Raw genomic sequence first — 13768 nt, 5'->3', positions numbered from 1 at the left:
ATAATGACATTCACGTCCAGACGCCTCTTTGGAACAGACAGCATGCATGCATTCACCGTTCATTCAAAACACATTTGCTCTTCTCTCATCAGCAGAATCGAGCGTAATGTGTATGGAGAAGCCCACTGGATCACTGCAAACAGCCCTCGCAGGAATTCTCGCTTTCTTTCTTTCAGCAAATCTCAGTTTTTGAGTGTTGAGGAGAGACGCAGCGCTCTGAGATCACCGGAGGACTCGCTCGGTACTGCGCTGATGGAACTCTCTCTCTCTCTCTCTCTCTCTCTCTCTCTCTCTCTCTCTCTCTCTCTCTCTCTCATTGCGTTTATCGTCCTTGCACGCTGTTCAATGTCACAGCGCTACGTCAGTAACAGCAGATACTATAAAACATTTGGACATGCATTGTGACACTGCAGGCTGCATGTCAAAATTCCCCAGCTGTTAAATCCGAGTACAATAAACCATCAATAAAGAGAATTAGCTGAGACAGGGGCAAGATGTCACAATAGCTCAAGGGCGTAGCAGCTGCAGGGGACATTGGAGACACGTCCCCCGCACTCTTTAAAAAGGTGATTTTTCAAGCAAAACCCATATCGAGTCCAAATTGTGGATTTGTCTACAGTATTCTTTACATTTCATTACTTTGGGTTGATTGAGCGACCATCCAGACAATCAAAGGTGAGTTTCATGAGCTGAAACAACCCTTACGTAATAGGCCGTCAGTCAGACAATCTAATCAACCATTCATTTAAATCTCCTTTCATTTCTACAAAGTTGCTTTCAACAATGCAAATTTTTTGGAGTTGCGTGGCACCATGCGAGGGTTGAACGTGTGAACGGCGAGCTCTGCGCACTTGGCTAGTTTTTAATACTTTTTGTGTCATAAACCGGTGACATTCTATACACCCTATTCCATAACAGTTCTATGAAAACATTATGTCAAAGAATTCAAACTCCTTGGGCTCTGGAGACATTAAAAGACACTTACATGCTCAAGCTAATACCCCTGACAGGGCAGCAGTCCAGGGACTCTGTTTGGATGGTGCGGCTGGAGAGATTCAGCATCAAATGTCAAGCATGACCGCGATGCCGGCGAAGGTCGTTGCTGACTTGGAAGATATTGCTGTAATATGCCGATCGATCACTGCCATGGAGACGAAATTCTCTGAGTTGGTCACAAGAGTGTCGGACATCAAGAAATGGATCGATTATCTGGAGTCATCGGAGAGGAAATTAACTACTAATCCACTAGCGACCAAGAGAGACTTTGAACGCATTTGGGAATAGTTGGAAGACTTAGAGAATCGTAGCCGGCGAAATAACATCTGAATTGTTGGAATTCCTGAGAACAAAGAAGGCCGAGATATGGCGAAATTCCTAGACGAGCTCTTCTCGAGTCTGCTCGACATAACAGGCCATAAGTTGGAAATTGAGTGAGCTCATAGAGTTTCAGCTCTGAAATTTGCTGAGGGAGACAGGCCCCAATCAATTCTGGCCAAATTTGTGAGATCATCCAATAAAGGTCTTTTGTTATGCGAGACGAGGAGTAAAGGAAGACTTTCTTGGAAGAACCACAGCATTTTCTTGTTCCCAGACTTTGCGAATTCGACAAGAGAGAAGCGTGATCGATTCAAGGAATGCAAGAAACTCTTATATCAATGGAAGTTCACTTTTGCACTGATGTTCCCAGCCAAATTGAGAATAGATGCTAAGGATGGCCGCAAAATATTTATTTGCCTACAGCAAGCGATGTCCTTCATAAAGTCAATGGAATGAGTAAGATAATGTGTGACACTGTCTAAGCAGCCAAGTTGACCTGACTCACTGAACATTCACTTGACCATCCAAGGAACTGAGTGCCTTCTTTGTTTCTTTTTATGCTGGTCCTTCCTAGCAGCTGGAGTATGTTTTGTGGAGTAACACTCCTTCGGGACAGTTTGTGGATGAATCTGCACGTCTTTTTGTTTATCCTGCCTATTGGCTGGAGTTTGATTTATAGATTATTTTCTGTTGTGTAATTCTGTCTCACAAAATTTGTACAGAAGTAATGGCAAAGTTGTCGTGGGGGCTCTCGTAGCCGTACATGGACTGTTTGATTTTAGAGTGATGGACGCCGTTGGCACTGTTGTGCGTGGGGTTAATGCTTACGTTATTCTTTTTTCTGTTTGTTTGGTTCGGGGGGAAGTTCGGGTTTGATTGTTGCACTAATGTTGGAATATGGTCATTATAATCTTATTTTTTACACAAAATCTATTTTTTCTTATATGTTAAAATGTCAAATGTGAATATGAATGGATTGTCTCTCTCCACATTGAAGGTGAATGGGTTGGGGCACCCCATTAAAAAAAAGGAATGTTATATCTTTTCTTAAACATTAGAAATATGATATTGTTTTTCTTCAAGAAATGCATCTTTCCCTGCAGGAAGTAAAAAAAAATTGGGGGCTGGCTCAAGTAAGAGCAGGAGAGTTATTAAATTGATAAGTAAACATCTACAATTCAAATGTCTCAAACAGATTCATGATAAATTAGGAAGTGTCATTATTGTTTTTAGCAGAAATTGAGGTGCAAAGGTTGATTTTGGCTAATATTTACAAACCTAACCTTGACAATCAGGGCTTTTTTATAGATCTTAAAGGGATGTTGCAAGCCTCTGGCACCCCTCATGATGTAATATTGGGAGGAGACGTTAATCTTTTGATGGACTCAGTCCTTGATCACAGTGAAGTAAAAGTGTGCAAGACCCCCTTGAGCAACAGTGACGCTTCACAGGATGTGTGAAAATCTTGGTCTTACAGATATTGGTGGGAACTATACATTTTTTCATCAGTTCATAAGATTTATTCTAGAATAGATTTTTTTTTTATATCTATGTCCCTCATTTCATCTGTTGTTGACTGCTTAATTGGAAACATCTTAGTTTCAGATCACACCCTGGTGAATTTAGAGGTTTTGCCACACATGGAGAAAAGGAAATCAAATAGTTGGCGCTTTAATGTACACCTTTTGGAAAATCCTGAATTCCAACAAATGTTAAAGGCTAAAATCAATGTCTATATGGAGACCAACTGGTCCTCAGAATCCTCTGTGGATGTGGCTTGGGAGGCACTTAAGGTGGATCTTAGGGGCCGGATAATACAGTATGCCTCATTCATCAAAAAATACAAAGCATGAGAACTCGTGGAGTTGGAAGGGAATATTAAAAGTGCCGAGGCAGAGCTGAAGTGCCAAATATCATCTGATGGCCTCAGTGAATTGACCCAATTGAAATACAGATATAATACTATTTTGTCGCAGAAGGTGGAGTTTTGGCTATTCAGGGGAAGACAGTCATACTTTGAGTCAGGGGACAAAGCAGGGAAGCTTTTGTCTAGATATATAAAGCAGAGAGAGTCTTTTTCTACCATTCGCTGGTGGTGATATATTTACCTTTGGCCATTGATATTAATAATGCTTTTAAAGAATTCTATCTTGAGCTCTATAGTTCCAAGTCTTCATCTACTCATGAAGATCTTAGAAACTTTGTGGAATCATTAGAACTTCCTAAACTGATGACTGAGCAAATAATTCTCTTGATTCTGAGATAACCTTGGAGAAGCTTGGCAAGGTAATTAAGGCCTTGCCTACAGGCAAAGCTCCAGGGCCAGATGGCTTTGCCACTGATTTTTTTAGATCTTCTGCTACAGAACTGGCTCCTTTTTTGTTAGAAGTTTAAACAAAAGTGGAGAATGGAAAAGCTAAAAATGGAAAGCTTCCGCCAACCATGACACAAGCCCGGATCAGTCTGATTCTTAAAAAGTATGTAAGAGTTACCATCCAATTTCCCTCCAGCTAGAAGTCAAAATATTGTCAAAAATTCTGCCCAACCGATTAAGTAAAGTTATGACATCTCTTATACGTATAGATCAGGTGGAGTTTATTCGGGGCCATAGCTCTTCTGTTAACATAAGGTGTTTTATAAATATCATGTGGTCAGTGGCGAATGATCAGACTCCGGTCACTGCCATTTCACTTGTTGCTGAAAAGGCATTCGATATGGTAGTATGGGATATCTTTTTAAGGTTTTGGAAATATACGGGTTCGGGAATACTTTTATTGCATGGATTAAGTTACTTTATAGCCACCGGTAGTGGCGGTACAAATGAATGTATTCAATCCAGATTTTTCTTTGGATGGGTGCACCCGTTTTTAATTATTAATGACAAAATTAAATGATTAAAACTTATATATATATATATATTGAATTTTGTAATGAAATTGAAATGCATCAATATTAAAAATAGGCAAAGTATTTTTGTAGTGTATTGCTAATGCAATAAACAGTAATAATATTAAGAATAATAACAATGATTATAATAACCACAGAAATAAGGTTAACCCAAATGTATATTTATTTTGAAGTTAACAAGGGATCTCTTTTTGTAACAAAAAGTGAATACTGTCTAAACAGACCAACAAATGGAACCCACAATGATGATGACCTCAGAGTTTAGTCCTGTTTAGATGACATCATCGGCCTTAATACAAACCAACATACATAACACAATAGCTCCACATGATATGAATATTTATGCAAAAGGAAGACTTATCATTGAACATAACTTCATTAAACAGAATGTAATAATACTTTTATTGTTTCCTGCGTCTGTTTGGTGGGCCGGCGTGAGAGTCTTCCACACACAAACACAGACACATGCATACGCATACATCTGTGTGCCAGTGACTTTGCTCAATTGAGTGCGTGTTAAAACATTTTCAAGGCAATACTAATTACATGAACTTGTTTTTAAAAAATGGCAGATTATCAAACAAAACATAGGTCATGGAAACTTTTATCTACACCTTCCAGTCTAAGACATCTACTCATACAAAATGAAGAAGAAAAAAAACCCAGAATGGAACATAAGATTACAAACAACAGTATACACACATCTACAGCAGAATAAAAGTAAACAACATAATTTAAAAATTTATTAATCACTAACTGGAAGTTCTACTGCTTGAACAGGACAGAGAAAGAGAGAGAGAGAGAGAGAGAGAAACTTGTGTGGTGGAACGAATTGCGTTAACGCCATCTTGTGGCAGACGATTGCAACAGCTTATCTCAGAAATGTATTGTCTGCAGGATAAGGTATGTGGAGGGAGTCTGAAGGCAGAGGACGGGTTTTTGTTGTAATTGGTCAGTTGCCTTTTGTGACCTACACGCATACTCTATATGATTGTTGCCATGGCAACCAACCCTGTCACACCACACAAACAAAAACATAACCGGAACAGCATGGATACTTAGCTTCTATAAACGGTGCAGATGTAATTTTATACAGAATTGTGATGTGCGCTTCAATAGGCCATTTTCATGCCTACTTGATTTCCTACAGTAGTAAGCAACTACACCTCTGCTTCTTGGTCCCGATTTCACAATTCTAGAGAAACAATCTTCTCCTCTATGTAAATATAGTTTTATTTTTGGTCATTTGCACTGTTTAGAAAAATAATTGATGGGTAGAGAGGAGAAAACGGATCTGGAAATATCCGATGCCAATGTGCATTGCCCACATGAGCACCACAGCTCAATATGTTGCATGTGCACTAACCAGTAGGCCACTTTTCCGACCCTCTCCTTCAAGTAAATAGCTATGCACAAGGAAAGACAGAGAGACAGAGTCATCTGATTAGCACTGAATAAGGAACAGCCTGCTAGAACTCCTCCATGCTGTCTAAGTAATACATGACATATTAAATACTACAAATTTGTCATTAAACGAACACGATTAGCCAATTTGTTTTAAATACCAGACAAGTTTGCCTCTGTTTATTGCATGGTGTATGTGACTCAACCCTTAGGCTTCCACCAAAACCACCATGGCCTGTGGCCACTGATGGTACAAGGCTGTAAAATCTGGATCTTTTGGGGCAGAGAGGAGCAGCAGACGAAGAGCAAAAGAGACAGAAAAGATGTGGAAATATGGAGGGTTGATCGGAGAGAGAGAGAGAGAGAGAGAGAGAGAGAGAGAGAGAGAGAGAGAGAGAGAGAGAGAGAGAGAGAGAGAGAGAGAGAGAGAGATTTTTTGGAGTATTGTTTGTGTTACCCTGCTTTTTCTGAATGACCTGCTACTGAAGAACAGGACTGATTTATTCCTGAAGGTGGCGTGAGTGAGCTAATCACTTGAATTTATCCAAAAAAAAACAAACAAATAAATAAACAAACAAACAAACAATCATTGCATTCTGATAAAGAGGTGGAACCTCATTATAATTAATAATAATACCTTCCCAGGCTGATGACAATAGATCGTTGCACCAACAGTAAATACCAGAAATGAACTTGAAGAGATAAGAGCATAATTCAAACAAATATGTCTGAAGTTTTATAACACCACGTTTTTTTTTCCTATAGTCCAGATATTTTTTTTTTCAACTCGGCATTTCTACGCATGTAAGAAAACCAGGCAGGCTCAGAGAGTATATACCACAATATCAGAGAGAGAGATAAAGAGAAGGAGGGTATATTTACAGCACACTGAGTAAAAATGATGCTATATAATCATATATAATATATATGTATTTATATATTTATATTGGGGTCCCGTGCAATGACTGCAGGGGCTGCTGTTTTTGTCAGGGTGCTCTGTGTGTAGTGTATTAGTTTGCATGTATTTAGGTATTTAGTATGTAGTAAGTAGGTCTGTGTATGAGTATATAACATTGGGGTGATATATGAGTGTGTGTGTGTGTGTGTGTGCATGTTTATTTAAATTTTGTCTTTAGTTTTAAGTTACTTGTTGTTCAGTGTGTTTTTCCAGTGGTTTTGGTTGCAGAAAGTTCATGTATGTACGTCACTGTGTGCATGTGCCACAGCGCTTTCGTGCTTGATATGGACTGTTTCAAAAGAATCAGTGGTGATGAGCGAGGAGTGGTCACTGTCATATTGCCTTTAGGTACGTTTTTTATTGTTTCAAGTTTGTCATGTATGATTTGCTCATGATCATGCTCATGTGTGATTATGGCAATGCAGACATGGCGAGTGTGTGTGTATATGTGTGTACTGTAAGTTGTATGAACCCATGTGTTTAAGTGTATGTGTGTGTAAGAAAATGAGCCCCACACGTCAGTGCATAACTCTCACTTCCCTGTCTTGTGTGTTGAAGCTTATTTGAGGATCTTCAGTTCCAACAGGTCAACACGTTTTACTCTCTCTCATATATTCCCTCTTTCTTCTGTCATCCCCTGTCAGGCTGAGTGAACTGAAGCGTGAGAAGGAAGAGGGTATGGAGGGATTGATCTCTAGATGAAGTACTCTTTTTTGTCATCTACCCCGGAGTGGCCGCCCTCAGCGTTAATGATGGCTGTGTCTGCATCAGGAGCATCGTCAGAACCTTTCGCCTCATGAGTCAGGTATGTACCTGGAAGGGAAAAAGTATTGGGTGAGTAGTCCATTTATAAAGTCAAGTTTTTTTGCACCAATTACAAGTCAGAATGTAGTTTTCATGATTCTCATTTCACGAGTTTCATGATTTCATAATCTCGAAACCTTAGAATATAAGAGGTCATTTTTTGCTGCCATGCCTTTAAGAATTCTATGTAAATACCCTCAAAGCAATGAGATACAGGGCCCTATTTTAAGAGTGCTAGCGCCAAGAGCAGCGCTATGCCATAAGTCATAGAGTCAAAGTCAATGGGCATGGCCATGAAGTTTTGATATTTTCATGCAAGCATGTGCTAAGTCTAGGCGCAAGTGGGTTTGGCAAAATTGCGGGGGCAAAGCGCTAATGGACTGGGTCAAGTGCAATTTAACTATTCTCCGGTTATTGCACCATCTGCGTCTTATTATATATTAAATTTCCTGTCAAGCACCAGCGATATAAACAAAGACAGCACATTCATAAGAAGTTGGTAGTGTAAATGGACTGTAAGCAATGATACAGAAGAACAGAAATGTGGACTTGCGTTCTTTTGTGCATTAACTGCATCCTTGTTGAATGTCAGGCATAATTCTATGACGGTGACACGCTCCTTTTATACGCATGAAAAATGGATTTACGCTCTGTTAAAATATAGAGAATGTAAGTATTATTAATAATTTTCATCTGCTAACACACAAATCATGGCTAGTAATAACAGTGATTGTATCGGAATGCTCTTCACTTGTACAGGTCGATTTTGCTTTTGAAAAATTTTATTCACTTATTAAAACCCAAAATAATTTAACCAAAAATATTTCTAAATTCAAATTACACTTCAAACGAAATGAAATTATAATCAAAATAATGATGTGGTCAAAAAATCATACCAAATCCAAACATTTTACACTCTCCAACTTCTTCCACCCACCTCTTTTGCAGCGACATAAAAATCACTCTATGACAACAGGTGGAAAAATACCAATATAAATTAGATCATAAATACAGTACAATTACACATATAAACATAATAATAATCATTGAAAAATAAACCATGACTTGAAATAGGTTAACACAAATCTCAAATCAATAAAACTTTGTTTCATAAAACGGCTACAACTGTTTTTGTCAGTTTGGTGAGTTTGGACTTAAATATTACCACCTGCTGGTGGAAACTCCAAAATGCAAATTTAGGAACTGAATTTAGACTTTGCGTTGAAAACCAACTTGGTGCTGAAACGCCTTAGCGTAATTACCTATTTCTCAGGAAAATAGCTAATTGCGCTTTGCACCACTTCATTAACATAAAATTCACCCACTGTTTGCACAAACAATTCCACCAATGGCCACTTGCACTGGAACGAAAATTGCACTTAAAATTAGCGCTCTCATGAAAATGTAATAAGATGTAGCGTACGGTCGTTGTGCATAGAGCAGTGCTTTCTGCGCTCTTGAAAATAGAACCCACATTGCTTATACCCTGATGCACAAGCTGCAGGTAGGCTGTCGGGGATAATATATTGTAGTTTGTGCTGCTTCGTCCTTCCATTTCAGCCTCTTTTACAGTCTGCATTAAATTGTGACAAGTTCACTTAGCAACCTGTGCTGAAATGTGCCACACAAACTATTGAGAGATTAAACTAAAATGACCAGGGACCTTGTTAAAATCACAAACATACAGTCAATGTGGAATAATGTTGATTACCACAAAACATATTTCTGACTCGCCCCTCTGCGCTTATAGTAAGGCACTTAAAAATGGAAGGGATTGGAGCCAATCCATAAACTCTAAAATACATTTATTTTCAGAAGTCTAGCCACAAGACGGAAACATTATACATGTTAACATGATTTTTCGATGTGATGTGTGATTCTTACTAACCTTATCTGTGTAGTTATATCCAATACCGGGATTACAGGTATTGTAGTCATGACAACCAAGTTGTAAAATTGAACATCACTTAACACAGATAAGGTCAATAAGCATTTCATGACACTTAAAGCATGTTAACACATAGTGTTTACATGTTGTGGCTATACTTTTATATTTTAACAATTATAGAATGGCCCCATTCATTTCCATTGCAAGTGCCTTACTGTCACTGCAATTTATTTGTATTTTTTACATAAATGATTTATTAATTTATTTTAATTGTATTTTTTGGTGAAAATAAACTTTATGCCACAAATGTTGTTAATTAAGCTTGACTTGTACTGAGCCTGGAATTTAATTAATTTGGGTTTCTGGCATTCAAGGATTTTAAGAACAAGCTGTTTTTGCAGTTTAGTTTCAGTAATAGTTTTAGACTTGGGAGGACGTTCTGAAAGTATGTTTTCATTGTATATCAAAACTCTTTTATATATATAAAAAATTAGATTCAGCATTTAAAGCCCTGTATATTTTCCATAACTCTAAAACCAGGCTCTTTTTTTCCAGATGAAGAGTTTCTGATAGCTTTTTTTTTAGTGCTATGCCATAAGTCACAGACAGATACAGAGGGAGAGCCGCACGGCTGTCATAATCTGTTTACAGCATGTCTCTGTGTGGACACAGTAACAAAGTCTGTCTGAGTTAGTGTTGACTGCTTGTACTCTTCCAAATGTTTATTTTAAAGGGGACATATCATAGAAAACAGGACATACCCATACCATCAGAACTTAAACCTTTCTTACCAGTCCAACCAGACTGTTTATGGAAACTAAGACGTAAACCAGCTCTTTCAGAACATGTCGATGTGCATGTGACGTGACTGGCATTTTGGAATCAAATTACTGCATTTATATACAGGACGTTTATTAAGATTTAATACCAAGAAAGCAGCTTAGATTATCCTCCTTTCTATGTTTTCCTGTTATACAGAATGAGCTGCTGTTTATATTTTAATTTGACATTTTTGCCCAACCCCGTTTCTCTTTTCCATATTCTCACTGCACCATTCTCCAGTGAGACAAGTGGTTCATTTACAAGTATAATATCCCAGTCAACAATGAGATCACTTGTCGAGTGTCTAGAATCTGTTTGCTGATCCTTAAGTGAAATAGAAAAAGGTATAAAAATATACAGGCTCATTTTTAAAAAGCTGCTGATGGGACAGGATGCTGTCAAACTCTCCAACATTTCTCTCACCACAGTCCCAGAAGGTTATACTGTAAGTCCTCTAGACGTCCTAGATGTGTGTACGTGTATCTCTTTGTGTCTGATTAGAAATGTGTTTAGCCGGGTTTGGGTGTTTTACGATGAAATTTTGCTATAAATGTGGTTTATGAGAACATTTCTAGTGTCCTCTTAAACATTCGAATCGGTCAAAAAAACATACTAAACAATGTTTTTTTTTAAATGTAAAAATGCAAAAAAGTTTTCTGTGAGGGTTAGGTTTAGGTGTAGGGTTAGTGGATAGAAATTATTGTTAGATCCATATAAAATCCATAGAAGTCTATGGAAAGATATAAAACAAAACATGTTTGTGTGTTTGTGTGTTTTTGTGTCAAAGAGAGACAGGGATTGCTGTGTGTCTCACTGGGATGGTGTGTTCTGTGTGTGTGTGTGTGTGTGTGTGTACATGTTTATGCTACATTGTGGGGACCAAATGTGCCCACAAGGATAGTAAAACCTGAGATCACCTACCTTGTGGGGCCCAGCCAGCAGTCCCCACAATGGAAATGGCATATTAAACATACATTTACATTTATGCATTTGGCAGACATACTAAACAATGTTTTTTTAAAAATGTAAAAATGCAAAAAGGTGTCTGTGAGGGTTAGATTTAGGGGATAGAAATTATCATTAGATCTGTGAGAAATCCATAACATGCATGGAAGTCTATTGAGAGTCCCCACAATGATATAAAAACAAGTTTGTTTGTTTGTGTGTGTGTGTGTGTGTGTGTGTGTGTGTGTGTGTGTGTGTGTGTGTGTGTGTGTGCTCGCGCGCGCACGTGTGCCTGTGCATGTGTGTGTGTGTGTGTAATACCTTTATGTCTGATTAAGTATCTGCCGAGGACGATGAGGAGACAAAGCATGATGAAGACAATGACAGCAACCACTCCACCAATAACTGCATGGTCTACTCCTGAGGAGGTGGACATTGCTGTGGGGTCTGAGAAATGGAGAGCAAGACAGATTAGACTGTCAGAGCCATGCAGAGAGGACAGACATTGTTCACAATCAGAATAAAAACAGAAAACACATATCCTAACATTATTGACCAGGCAAAATCAGAGAAGAATTGTTCAGAGACTACATAGAAACATAGAAACATAGAAGAATAAAAAGATTTGGTCACACCCAGTATTGAATATTTTGCAATAAAACATTTGATATAGAAGTAATGGTTCGCTTTGTCCTTTTCGAAGTATGTGGAAGCTTTGGTTCTCTGTTTGGAATTTACAGCAACAAGAACAGGATTTTTTTAAACCTGCTCCGGTTGAAATGTGCAATAAGATTTTGTATGTTAGCCATGTTCCCAACATTTTTCACTTTAAAGTCCATTTACACCAAAAGCAACACAGCAAAGCAGCACAAATTGCTAACATTTTTAAACTGAACTTCAAACGACACACGATGGCATATTTTGTCAGGCTCTGAGAAAAATTTGCATACCTGAATGCACGAAATAGCACACCGGACTTTCACATGCTTTAATGCAATACAGTAAAATCCATCTTATAATCCTGCACATGTTTTTTTTTCATGCACAAAGCTATTAATAAATCATTTAAAATGAAAATGATTCTGAATCCAAAATCATTTGATAAAGCAATGCAACTGTAAATCAATGTTTTCCCCCGGCCTTAATGTACAGCACTGATTATCTCAAGAAACAACTTTAAGTGTTTTCTCCCCAGTAAGAGCACAACTGACATTTTCAAGCAAACAAACTGAACTAAGATATCTCCTTAGAGATGATCACCACTGATAGCTTTTTTATCCTGCTCAAATGTTATGCCAAAATAACAAACAGGTCTTGTTTCCTGTTATTTTGCATTAGGAATGAATATATATATATTTTTATAATGCGCAAAGAAAATTTTTAATTGTCTAGCAGTTACTACACAGTGTCATTTTCAATCTAGTTTGAAGCTCCAAGAGCCTGACCTCCGTGTTTAAAAGCAACCACATGAATAATCAGCAGTGAAATTTCAGCAAAGAGTCCATCATAAGCTTCGATGACTTTGCCTGGACTTAGAGTGCGTGAACGACATTCATCACTCCCACCCTCGGCACAAGCTCTGTCTCCCTCTCAAACAATACTCCATCAAAACAAGACAAGTTAACAGTCACCCTGACGCTCACACACATCAGGAGAAGAAAAAAAGATAGATGAGAGTGGAGAGGATGAAGGAGGACAAACAGAGTGAGTTCTGAGTGACATGACAAGAAGCCCTTAGAGCAAGAAATAGAAAATAGAAACAGACAGAAAAGGAGAACAAAGGGGAAAGGCACAAAGAATACATGAAGAGGTAGAAAACACTAAGAATAAAGTCTCTTATAGGGGTCATGACTGGAGTTAAATATGTGTTTAATATTAACATTTAAAGTCAGACTTTTAAAAAATAGTGATATTAAACTCCAGTGGTGAGTATTGTTAACATTATTCATATTCAGTCAGGAAAATTACACATAAAAGTCCTTAAATCAGACTTATTTAAAGGGGTCATGACATACTTTTTTTTTATAATTGTATTATCTTCCCTGCGGTCCACTAATAATGTTAGTATAGTTTTTTGGCACCAAAACAGTCGTAATTTAGTCATATATAATAACTTTCCACACAGTTTCTGGTTTTCTGTGTGAAAACGTATCGGTTACCTAACGTAACCTCGGTTCTCTCTAGATGAGGGAACGAGTATTGCGTAAGCTAGCTTACGCTACGGGAAAGATTCATCTTTTCTGAGATATTGAAGCCAAAAAATTATCCTTAATTTTGTATCCATTGTCAACGCAGTGCGGCAGCTGCAGACCTTGAGCGGGCTAGCTAGCGAGCTCATTGGTTGCTCTGCGGCAACTGCTGCAGCCTATAGACGAGCTTGGGCGAACTCGCATCCAATGAGAGGCGTCCGCGCGCTCACTGCATCAAAGCCCGCCAAAAAGGGCGTCACTAGAGTGCATATAAGCGTAGTTTGTAGGCTGGAACCCTGGTTTTCATTGACTGAAGCGAAAAGTCGCCGTGGCGCTGAAGCACGGCCGGCTACGCAATACTCGTTCCCTCATCTAGAGAGAACCGAATTTACGTTAGGTAACCGATACGTTCTCTTACGAGAGGTTCTCTCGTATTGCGTAAGCTAGCTTACGCTACGGGAACCCATTGTCAACGCCGCGCGCCAAGCATCCACTGTATGAGCCTCAGGGAATTAAGGGGAACCCGGGGAGCCC

General features: G+C 38.5%; 1 protein-coding gene across 2 annotated transcripts in view; it reads right to left on the bottom strand.

Annotated features, from left to right (window-relative positions):
• Positions 1-5982: 5982 nt before the first annotated feature.
• The window catches only part of LOC127645294 (cell adhesion molecule 3-like), a 120118-nt gene continuing 112332 nt past the window's right edge, over positions 5983-13768 (bottom strand). For both annotated transcript variants that reach the window (XM_052128864.1, XM_052128865.1), the window contains 2 exons: positions 11367-11492; positions 5983-7399 (listed from right to left, as the gene is read on the bottom strand). In XM_052128864.1, coding sequence (XP_051984824.1) covers positions 7281-7399; positions 11367-11492 — 245 coding nt within the window. In that variant the 3' untranslated portion in view covers positions 5983-7280. The remainder of the gene's footprint in view (positions 7400-11366; positions 11493-13768) is intronic.

This window comes from Xyrauchen texanus, chromosome 6, assembly GCF_025860055.1.
Source record: "Xyrauchen texanus isolate HMW12.3.18 chromosome 6, RBS_HiC_50CHRs, whole genome shotgun sequence".
Taxonomy (NCBI): Eukaryota; Metazoa; Chordata; class Actinopteri; order Cypriniformes; family Catostomidae; genus Xyrauchen; species Xyrauchen texanus.
The sequence above is the reverse complement of the archived record's forward strand: the minus strand, read 5'-3'. Positions and strand labels throughout refer to the sequence as shown.